This window comes from Bos javanicus, chromosome 15 (genome assembly GCF_032452875.1).
Source record: "Bos javanicus breed banteng chromosome 15, ARS-OSU_banteng_1.0, whole genome shotgun sequence".
In the NCBI taxonomy this organism is placed as follows: Eukaryota; Metazoa; Chordata; class Mammalia; order Artiodactyla; family Bovidae; genus Bos; species Bos javanicus.
In genome coordinates this window covers 28,868,576-28,880,328 of record NC_083882.1, presented here as the reverse complement: position 1 = coordinate 28,880,328, position 11,753 = coordinate 28,868,576, and the positions used below count along the sequence as shown (strand labels likewise).

General features: G+C 47.4%; 1 protein-coding gene across 4 annotated transcripts in view; it reads right to left on the bottom strand.

Moving 5' to 3' along the window:
- Positions 1-2,849: 2,849 nt before the first annotated feature.
- TMPRSS4 (transmembrane serine protease 4) overlaps positions 2,850-11,753 on the bottom strand; it is a 39,986-nt gene continuing 31,082 nt past the window's right edge. For 2 of the 4 annotated variants that reach the window (XM_061440442.1, XM_061440441.1), the window contains exons 8-13: positions 9,258-9,417; positions 7,815-7,981; positions 6,590-6,688; positions 6,261-6,403; positions 4,342-4,491; positions 2,850-3,407 (exon numbers count right to left, since the gene is read on the bottom strand). In XM_061440442.1, the coding sequence (XP_061296426.1) occupies positions 3,396-3,407; positions 4,342-4,491; positions 6,261-6,403; positions 6,590-6,688; positions 7,815-7,981; positions 9,258-9,417 (731 nt within the window). In that variant the 3' untranslated portion in view covers positions 2,850-3,395. Of the gene's footprint in view, positions 3,408-4,341; positions 4,492-6,260; positions 6,404-6,589; positions 6,689-7,814; positions 7,982-9,257; positions 9,418-9,522; positions 11,553-11,753 lie in introns of those variants that run through there. The other 2 variants (XM_061440443.1, XM_061440444.1) reach the window with 2 other exon arrangements.

Here is an 11,753-nt window from a genome sequence, read left to right as displayed (position 1 = left end):
ATAAACTGTGGAAAATTCTGAGAGATGGGAATACCAGACCACCTGACCTGCCTCTTGAGAAATCTGTATGCAGGTCAGGAAGCAACAGTTAGAACTGGACATGGAACAACAGACTGGTTCCAAATAGGAAAAGGAGTATGTCAAGGCTGTATATTGTCACCCTGCTTATTTAACTTATATGCAGAGTACATCATGAGAAACGCTGGACTGGAAGAAACAAAAGCTGGAATCAAGATTGCTGGGAGAAATATCAATAACCTCAGATATGCAGATGACACCACCCTTATGGCAGAAAGTGAAGAGGAACAAAAAAGCCTCTTGATGAAAGTGAAAGAGGAGAGTGAAAAAGTTGGCTTAAAGCTCAAGATTCAGAAAACGAAGATCATGGCATCTGGTCCCACCACTTCATGGGAAATAGATGGGGAAACAGTGGAAATGGTGTCAGACTTTATTTTTTTGGTCTCCAAAATCACTGCAGATGGTGACTGCAGCCATGAAATTAAAAGACGCTTACTCCTTGGAAGGAAAGTTATGTCCAACCTACATAGCATATTCAAAAGCAGAGACATTACTTTGCCAACAAAGGTCCATCTAGTCAAGGCTATGGTTTTTCCTGTGGTCATGTATGGATGTGAGAGTTGGACTGTGAAGAAGGCTGAGCGCTGAAGAATTGATGCTTTTGAATTGTGGTGTTGGAGAAGACTCTTGGGAGTCCCTTGGACTGCAAGGAGATCCAACCAGTCCATTCTGAAGGAGATCAGCCCTGGGATTTCTTTGGAAGGAATGATGCTAAAGCTGAAACTCCAGTACTTTGGCCACCTCATGTGAAGAGTTGACTCATTGGAAAAGACTCTGATGCTGGGAGGGATTGGGGGCAGGAGGAGAAGGGAACGACAGAGAATGAGATGGCTGGATGGCATCACTGACTCGATGGACATGAGTCTGAGTGAACTCCGGGAGTTGGTGCTGGACAGGGAGGCCTGGCGTGCTGTGATTCATGGGGTCGCAAAGAATTGGACACGACTGAGCGACTGAACTGAACTGAACTGAACTGAATCTATTTCTTGTTTTTATTGTTTTGAAGTTAAAAACTTTATTTCCATTCTTTTGGTGGTTATTCTTTTGACCACTTAGAATATGTATGGCCCAATATTTTGGTAGTTTGTAGCAAGAACTCTGGAGTGAGAATGCTTATGTTAAACTTGCCAGTATGCAACCTCAGGCAAGGTATCTACTCTGATTATGCTTAGTTTTCTTATCTATAAAATGGGGATAAGAATAGAACCAATTTCATAGATTTGTGTGAGTATTAAGTGACTACCTACATGATGAAGCCATTAAAGAGTAGTGTCCATCACACAAACATACTCTATCATATATATATATATGATATATATGATATATATATGATCATATATGATAGAGTATATATATACTATATATATACATTCTATGTCTATATGTATAATAAAATATAATAATTATTATAATTATCTATAATTCTAACATCTAAAGTTCTTGAGGTTTTATTTTTAAACTCTTCGCCAATCTTTAATTGTGAACTCATATTTGGAGGATCTTCCTCTGGAAATCCTGAGGCCCTAAATCTAATGGAGTCTTTCCTCCTCCATTAGATCTGCCACATGGGATCTACCCCATTCAGTTGTCTCTGTTTTATGTGAGAATCCCAGTTTCAGCTTCCCTGCCTGCAGTGAGTCTGGGGTTAGTTCTGATCTCAGCTTTCATGTAAATCTTTGTCTGAGGGCAACCCAAGACTTTAGTAAGCAATTGTTCCCAGATCTCCCCCATAGTTTCAGCTCATGATTCTGATGGCTTTGCTTTATTTTTATTTTTTTGGCCTTTGAGGATTTCTATTGTTTACTAAGACCCTAAGAAGACATTAACAAGTATATTTTATCAAGGATTTGACACAACTCTAGCAAGAGGGTCCTCAAAACACCTAGGCTCCCTACAGCTGCCAGAAAAGTTCATGGGGCTTACTTCTCTGATTATTTTGAGTGCAGGAACTTATTCATGCTAATATCCTCAGATCCCAGCTTGGAGACCATCTCATTCCTGTGCAGGATTGTGCTCAATTGCTCAGTCATGTCCGACTCTTTGTGGCCCCATGAACTGTAGCCCACCAGGCTCCTCTGCCCATGGAATTTTCCAGGCAAGAATACTGGAGTGGGGTGCCACTTCCTATTCCAGGGGATCTTCCAGACCCAGGGATCGAACCTGCATTTCCTGCATTGGCAGGCGGATTCTTTACCACTAGTGCCACCAGGGAAGCAGGTGATAAATGACTGCTTAAAACGAATGGTAGGGACTTCCCTGGTGGTCCAGTGGTTAAGACTCTGCACTTCTGTGCAGGGGTGTGGGTTTGATCCTGGTGGGGAACTAAGATCTCACATGCCATGTGGCTAAAAAAAAAAAGAAAAGAATGGTTAAAAATCACACCTAGAGTTCTTAAGGTAGATGTTAGGACCTAGAGTTGCAATACCTTTTCCCAGCCTGTTGGGGAGCCATGATTCAAAGTCAGCCTTGAAAGCCCAGATCCTCTCCCTGCTTGTGGCTGATATCAGGGAAGAGAGGAAGGGGAGGAAGGCAGTGGGACAAGTCCCCTGTGTAGAAAGCACACTTAATGACTGGCTTCCCCAGTCGGTTGTTCACTGTTGCCCCCTGAGTGGGATGCCCCCACCCATCAGCTCTGGTACCCATGCCTTCTTTTCTTCTACTTTGAAAATCAATCATTTCCCATAGATCTTTTCCTACCCAGGACAAGGAATAAGGATCATAGTTTGGTAGTCTTTAGCTCAACACTTTTCAAGCAGCCCAGTCAGCCTATGTCAAAGACATCACGCACCAGTTTAATAAACAGTGGCCACAATACAAAACAGTAAGAAACAGTACTTGAGCCAAGAGCAGGACAGCACATTTTCCATTATAAACGGTTTCTTGTTCAGGTGGGCTTGGGGATGGGTGGGGAGGCAGAGGGCTGGCTCAGACCCTCTCCTCCCTCCACTCCAGCCCTTGGTGATCTAGGCTCTTAGAAGAGCGTCTGTTTCCATTCAATAGAGTAGAAAGTTCTTGGCTTAGCAATGCCTTCTGAGACCTCAGTCTTGGAGGCTGGCTTGTTCGGTGGGCTGTGTCTCTCCCTCCTTGGGATGCCGAGAGCATCATGGGCAGCTGAACTGGAGCTGCTGATTTCCTGCGTGCCTGTGAGCTGTGGGGTGACTTACAGGATTGCAGGTCCTTTGCTGCACCTAGAAATGCTGAGAGTGTGGGCAGAGAGGTGTGCCCCAGGGGGCTCTTGGTCTGTGTCTGACTTCTGGGGGATTCCCATGTGGGCAGGGCAGGGGGAAGCAGTTTCCAGCACTTCAAGGGCAGGAGCATCATGGATCAGACTAGAATAAAAGAGACCAACAAATAAACTAGGTAATTTGAAATTGAACAAAATGGTGGCATGCAAAATTAATCTTCCTTTTCTGAAGCTCTTTGCGCCTCTCTCTACTCTCTAGAGCTCAGGAAGTCTTATAAGCCTTTCCATCCTCCTTTTTTTTTTTTTTAAATTGGAGGATAATCACTTTATAGCATTGTGGTGGTCTCTGCTGTACATTAATGGAATCAGTCATGATTATACATATCACCTCCCTTTTGAGCCTCCCTCCCCCCATCCATTCCACCCCCTAGGTCATCACAAAGCACCAGGCTGAGCTCCCTGTGTTATATAGCAGCTTCCCACTACTTATCTGTTTTACACATGATAGTGTATATATATCAATGCTCCTTTCTCAATTTGTCCCACCCTCTCCTTCTCCAAATGCATCCACAAGTCTGTTCGCTATGTCTATGTCTCCATTTCTTCTCTGTAAATAGGTTCATCAGTACTATTTTTTCCTAGATTCCATATATATGCATTAATATCTGATGTTTGTTTTTCTCTTTCTGATCAACTTCACTCTGTATAAAAGGCTCTAGGTTCATCCACCTCACTACAACTGACTCAAATTCATTCCTTTTTATGACTAATATTTCCATCCTCCTTCTTATCAGAATCTGGTCTCTGGAAAGTGTCTGATAGCTGCATTTGATCAGAGAACAAGAGAATGGTAAAACTGGGTGTGTTCCATACAGTAAGGTATTTGGATTTAATGGGAGTCTCTGATCTAAGGAATTTCAGCTCTTAATGGTGGAATTCCAGGTTGTCACTTGCTGGAAATGAAGACTATTGGGGGTTTAAAGGGGAATCTCAGAGCCATTAAGTCACTAAGGGTGGCTTGGAACCCACAGAGGAGAGGAAGGGAGGGAGGGTACCACAGGGAGGGCAAACACGCTTACCTTCCGGACATTGTAGATCCAGTTGAGATAGGCTGTGACCTTAGTGTATACTCCTGGGGTAGTAGGCCCCCCACAGCCATGGCCCCAGCTCACGATGCCCACCACTTGCCACCAGTCAGAGTGATACATCAGAGGGCCACCACTGTCACCCTGTGAGAGAGGCCAGAGCAGAGGCTGCTGGGGAGGGTGGGCAGGGCTGGGGTGGAGAGGTGGGCTTCTCCACCCTCCCCTCACTGCATTGGCCCATCTGGTCCCTGCTCTCCAGCGCCCTCTGCTGTTCCACCTTCACTTCCCCTGCTCATGCTGTTCCTGCAGCCTGGAATGCCCTTCCCTTTCGGGGTGAAAGGGTTTTGTCTGCGGTCAAGCAAGTTGTGGGTGTGCTGTTAGCCCTTTCTTGGAGATCTACAACTCACACTAGCACAGTGAGGGCTCTAAGGGGTCCTGTAGTAAAGAAGCCTGGTTATCTTTGTCTAACTCAGTGTGTGCTGGAGAAAGCAATGGCACCCCACTCCAGTACTCTTGCCTGGAGAATCCCATGGACGGAGGAGCCTGGTAGGCTGCAGTCCATGGGGTCGCTAAGAGTCAGACACGACTGAGCGACTTCACTTTCACTTTTCATTTTGATGCATTGGAGAAGGAAATGGCAACCCACTCCAGTGTTCTTGCCTTGAGAATCCCAGGGATGGGGGAGCCTGGTGGGCTGCCGTCTATGGGGTCGCACAGAGTTGGACATGACTGAAGCGACTTAGCAGCAGCAGCAGCAGTGCATGCTAAGTCGCTTCAGTCATGTCCGACTCTATGTGACCATATGGACTGCAGCGCGCCAGGCTTCTCTGTCCGTGGGATTCTCCAAGCAAGAATATTGAAGTGGGTAGCCATTCCCTTCTCCAGGGGATCTTCCCGATCCAGGGATAGAACCCGCACTTCCTGCATTTCAGGCGAATTCTTTACCAACCGAGCCCCCTGGGAAGCCCATCTAACCTAGTAGTTTCCAGATTTATTGAACCATTACAGGGGGGCTTATTTCATGCTAGTCACTGTTCTAGATAACTGGGATCAATTAATGAAAAGAGAAAAGATCCTTGCCCTAAGGGAGCTTAGAATTAAATGGAGAGAGAGAGAGAGAACAAGCAAACTACAAAATGACATTTTCTTGTACAAAAAATGAGAGAGAGTGAAAAGTTCACTTATTTGGGTGTCCTTCTTACCAGCTCTTATAGCCTCTGGGGTTTCATCCCTCAGAACCCAATAACTCTGTAGCTGAACTGCCTGTGGAGTTATTCACCCCCGCCCCCATTACTGTGAACTCCCTGAGGGAAGACACTGTCCTCAAAGTTCTGCATCTACCTGATATCAAGTCATCAAGAGATGACTAAGAGATGCCTCTTGAGTGAAGGAATTTAATGACTGAGAATGGGGGTGGGAGAAGGGTTTGGGGTTTTAATGAAAATAGTTGAGAAGATCCTCTGGGTGGGGATGTGAGAATATATTCATGGACTGGCCAGTAGGATGGGTGAGGGACAGTGCCCTGGGGCTTATCCAGCACGAGATGGGTTTTCTCTAGTGTAGTTCAGCAGCTTGAGGACAGTTGTAGGGAAAACAGACCTGGGGTTCCTGCCTGCTGGGGGCTCATACTGTTTTAAATGACGGGAAGTAAGAGCAGGTGGGGAGGGAAACATCATCTTTGTATGTAAAATATACATTTGAAATCTCTTTGCTTCTATCTGTCTATCCATGCATCCATGCATCCATCCATCCTTATATCTTTTTCCCTCTCCCCCTTCCTCCCTTCATCACACACCGAGTGCCCACCATGTGCAAGCCTTCATGTGGGGGCATTCATCCTCTGAACTTTTTCATCTCTTCAGAGCAGACTTCCCCTATTTCTGTAATTCCCTCATGATCCTTGGAGGCCGCACCTGGCAGGTGTCCACGCCGCCCTCCGGGAGGCCTGCGCACATCATCGTCTTGGTGACCTCCCCCTGGTACGCATCCTCTGCATTGCACCGAGTTCTGTTGATGAGCTGGACGGATCCCTGCTGCAGTATGTCAGACATCTTCCCTGGAGGTTGAAAACACACTTGCATTCCCATTCTTGCCTTCAAATCCCAGCCCAGGACAGTTCTCTGGGTTTCCTGGTACCTTGGTGCTTGGACCTCCAGGATGGGTTTTTCTAAAGGATGGTCCTCCTTCCCATCACTTTTGGGAGCTGCTCACTTAGTCCTGTAATCCTGAGCCTGGCACTTACCTCCGTTCTCTTCTGTAAAGCCCCATCCGATGACCCAGAGTGGGGTGCCTGGAGTGAGCTCCTCATCAGAGAAGGGCAGGCAGATGGGCCTGATTGTGCCTACCAGGAGCAGAGAGGAAGAGGGGACCCAAAGTTCAGGAGAGCCTGGTGGCTAATCCTCTGTTAGGGTTAACACCAGGGTTTCCATAGCACATGTTCCATGGGATGTTAATAGAAGTAGCATGGAAGAAAAAAAAAAGATTCTGTGGTCAAATAAGTTTAGAAAATGTGTTGGACTTCCCTGGTGGTGTAGTGAATGAGAGTCCACCTGCCAATGCAGGAGACATGAGTTTGGTCCCTGGTCCAGGAAGATTCCACATGCCACAGAGCAACTGAGTCCAGGAGACACAACTGGGAGCCCATGTGCTGCAACTACTGAAGCCGTGTGCCTAGAGCCCTTGCTCTGCAACAGGAGAAGCCATAGTAGTGAGAAGCCCGAGCACCGCGAGGAAGAGTAGCCCCTGCTTGCCACAACTGGAGAAAAGCCTATGCAGCAATCAAGACCCAGCACAGCCAAAAACAAATAAATAATTTTAAATAAAGAAAATGTGAATTAAACACAACAAAACAAATTGCTAAAAAACCCCAAACCCTCTTAATGTCATTAATATACTAACGTGTTCCAGGAAGAGAGCTATGGTATAAAAATATTTACCAAACTTATTTGAGAAAGGAACCCTCTTGTACCCAAGGGACCCGTGTTCTATGGAACCAACCATTGGAGATGCTGATGTAAATACTACCCAGTGTAAGCCTGAGTCATTGAACAGAGCTGGTCAAAGATGCTATGGGTTGCCTTAACAGTAATGAGTTGCTGTCCCTGGAGGAGAGCAAATGAGCTCAATGACCCTTTGGCAGGGAGATTGTGCAGGTTTTTGCATTGGTTGGGGTGGAGGATGGGCCAGGAGATCTTTTAGGTCCCTCACAACTCCAAGATTGGATGAATCTGTGATTCTCACTTGGGGTGCTCTATGTAGAGAAAACAGACATCAGAAAAATCTGGCAGGGGTAAGGTGTCAGCTGAGAGCTCGAGGAGGCCTCATGGCTTTCATGACAATAGGCTGATATACTTGCCAGAAACAATGGGCCAACTGAGATCTTGAGAGGAGTAGTGATGTGCCCAAGGCCACTTAGTGAAAGAGCTAGTGGCGGAATGGGAGTTCTGTCCCCAGGCGCCGGCTCTCACCGGAGAACGTGAGCGGGAGCTGCAGCTTCACGAGGGCAATGTCATGCTCTCTGGGATATGTGGCGTTAGGCTCAAGGATGAAGATCTTGGCCACAGGCAGGGATGGGAAGCTGCCCAATCTGTCTGAGCCAGCCCTCACCTTCCAGTTGGGCACATCGAGATGCTTCCTGGGGGCAGAGACAGTGAAGTTCAGGTCCGAGTCAAGCATGAGGAGGTTTTGCTAAAGGCTGGGTCTCCGGGGCCCTGGGGAGTGGGTGCTGCATGTCCCTGCCTTGGCGGGTAATGATGATAAGGGCAGGGGTGCTGGAGAAGGGCCATCTGAGGAATCACCTACTGCAGGTCAGATTCTAAAGGGGATTCGATTCTTCTCCCTGGTGAAACCTGCTGGAAGAAACTTAAAACTGGAGGGCTGGGGAATGGGCTATGCTCAGTGCCTGTGCTCTGGGTCCTGACACTCTAGTGCATTTTACTGGTCTTGTTACTCATGTGGTACTTGCATTGTGGTCAGTTCTATTGTATACAGTAAGTCCCCTACGTATGAACCTTCAAGTTGAAGACTCTCAAAGATGTGAATGTGTGTTTGCATCTCCAATCATGTAAGTTAGTTAATGTGTCTGGTGCTATTTGTAAAAGTTGGGTACCTAGGCTAACTTTGTTGAAGTTAATGAACAAATTGGACTTACAAACGTATTCTTGGAATGGAACACATTCATATGTAGGGAATTTACTGTACTTCTCTTCTTCCTGACACCAGACACAGCTGAGTGCACAGGGGAAATATAGCTTTTATCAGATTCTCCAAAAAAGTTAAAAATCACTGGCCTACACGGTGTGCTCCTCTGAGGCACTTCTGGCGTCTGCTGCACGAAGGCACGTGGTACCTAGTAGGTACTCATAGATGGTGAATGAATGAACAGATGGATGAATGAAGGTGAAGAGGACCTGGAATGGTCCTTCTCCAGAGGTATGGGCAGGCCTGTCTCTGCTGGCTGGTAACAGAATACTTTTTTCTGTTTTAACTTCTGGATATAATGAAGGAGTGGCATGGACCTGGGATTTGGAACCACTTCTTGAAAGACTAGCAGAAAGGGAGAGAGTTCTCAAGCCTCCCTTGGAGTCCTCAGAGGCGGATGGGAAGTGCTTTTGTGCAGTGAGTGATGTAGGGGAGAGTGAGGACACGGGGTCTTTGCTGGCTTCCCCCCCGAAAGGGAAGGGCCTGGTGACTGACTGGTACCAGTCAGGCCTGGTGACTGGTACCCTCTGCTAAGACCCCCCAAGGCCTAACAAAGGATGTCATGTCCAGTGTCTCATTAGGCAGCCACACCCTTCTTTAGGGGGAAGGGAAGGGCTGGAGGGCATCAGACAACAGATTGGAGACAGAGGATCCAGGTGCTCAGGTTCCTCTGCAGCTCTGACCCCAGGAGCTCCCCGAATGCGCCTTACCAGAAGCAGTGGGCAGCCGTGAGGATCCAGTGTGGGTCTAGGATGCTCCCTCCACAGATGTGTTGTTTGTCATACTGGATGCTGACCTGCCAAGGCCAAGAATCCACAGAGGCCTCCTTCCCACCCACCACCCGAGGGGCCTTCACACTCTGTCCGCAGGCTGGACTCAGAGGGAAGGAGGAAGAAAAGAAGGAGTCAGGCTCTTGGGGACTGGGGTTGTCCCCCTTAGAGCCCCCAGCCAGCCTATCCTGAGCAGGGTCCTTAGGACTGGAAACAGGGGTGGGGGTAGAGAACCAGGCCAATTTTGAATTATTCACCAGGAGACGCTGAGTATCCCAGACTCCCCCAATCTCTGTCTCCTGTTTTTAGCTTCGGATGGAGTTTATACTGGGAATATAGATGTGTCCATTGTGCTGGAATTCATGACCTTGAAGCTAAACATGGACCCAGAATTATGAAAGTCCTGCCCAGGGGGTGTCCCCAGCTGCTCCCACTGAGTAACAGTGAACAGACGCCCACAGGCTGCTTCGGGATTGGAGAGTGGGAAGAAAGTTCCAGAAATGGATCTTCCCATCCTAAACACACCTTTCTCCAAGTCCCTTCCCCCTGCTCAGAGAGTCTCCCGATTTGACATCCTGTTCCCTCTTTCACATCCCACTCTCCTGGCTCTCACGTCTGACTTGTGAACTCTTGTAAAAAATCTCCGGTTCCACCTCTCCGCCCTGTTCCCAGCCTCTCCAATCCTTCTGGCAGTCACTGCCACAGTGATGGTTCTAAGGGGGAAAGGCCACCACCCTCTCTGGGTTTGTGCCTGGAAGGGGCTTGTGAAACACTTTCTAATTCCAAACACTGCTTTCTACACATCCCTCACTCCCTCACTCAAAGCTCCTTAGCATCCCTCTCTGTCTGTAGGGGAAGAGTTTAAACTCCTGCTCCTGGCAGCCTCCTGATAGAAAATTGCTGTCTAGCCAAATCGATCTGCTGGTAGCTCCCTGAAAAGTCTTTCTGTTTTTGCTCCAGGAAGTCCCTGTCCCTGAGATGCTGTCTCCTCTCATGTTCATCTAAATCACTGTTCATTCGGCTGGGAAGAGAGCACTGGCCAAGACAGAGAGACAGACCTGGTTCCTGCCCTCTTAGAGCCTACAGTTCATTCTGTGATGTTTAGCCTGAGAATTTTCTCCACGTTGCCTGATCCCTGGGGATTTCCCTCTCCTGGCATTTTCACAGCATGCCTGGATGTTAGCCAGCTTTCCTTGTTGTCATTGTTCAGTCTTGTCTTCTCAATGAGACTGAAGCCTCCTGTAGGGAGGATCTGTGGCTTAAGCCTCGTTCTGACTTCAGTGCTGCTTAGCTCAGCACATCAGGTGCTCAGATCCCATCAGTAACTTGAGATCACATGAGAATGGGTAAAAGTCTTAACATCCAACAGGGATGCATCAGTCAGTTCAGTTGCTCAGTCATGTCCGACTCTCTGCGACCCCATGGACTGCAGCACGCCAGGCTTCCCTGTCCATCACCAACTCCCAGAACTTGCTCAAACTCATGTCCATCGAGTCAGTGATGCCATCCAGCCATCTCATCCTCTGTCGTCCCCTTCTCCTCCTGCCTTCAATCTTTCCCAGCATCAGGGTCTTTTCCAATGAGTCAGTTCTTCACATCAGGTGGCCAAAGTGTTGAGTTTCACCTTCAGCATCAGCCCTTCCAATGAATATTCAGGACTGATTTCCTTTAGGATTGACTGGTTGGATCTCCTTGCAGTCCAAGGGACTCCCAAGAGTCTTCTCCAACAACACAGTTCAAAAGCACCAATTCTTCGGCACTCAGCTTTCTTCATAGTCCAACTCTCACATCCATACATGACTACTGGAAAAACCATAGCTTTGACTAGATGGACCTTTGTTGGTAAAGTAATGTCTCTGCTTTTTAACATGCTGTCTAGGTTGGTCATAGCTTTTCTTCTAAGGAGAAAGCATCTTCCAATTTCATGGCTGCAGTCACCATCTGCAGTGATTTTGGAGCCCAAGAAAATAAAGTCTGTCACTGTTACTATTGTTTCCCCATCTATTTGCCACGAAGTGATGGGACCAGACGCCATAATTTTGGTTTTTTGAAGGTTGAGATTTAAGTCAGCTTTTTCACTCCCCTCTTTCACTTTCATCAAAAGGCTCTTCAGTTCCTCTTCACTTTCTGCCATAAGGGTGGTGTCATCTGCGTATCTGAGGTGATTGATATTTCTCCTGGCAATCTTGATTCCAGCTTGTGCTTCATCCAGCCCAGCGTTTCTCATGATGTACTCTGCATAGAAGTTAAATAAGAAGGGTGACAATATACAGCCTTGAATTACTCCTTTCCCAGTTTGGAACCAGTCCGTTGTTCCATGCACACACACTACTAAGCTGCAGGGATGCATCCTCACTGCTCAACTGCAGAGGCAGCGAGGATGACCTTCCTCCTCTCAGGCGATCCAGTTTCTGGCCATCTGCCAGGCTCAGCCTG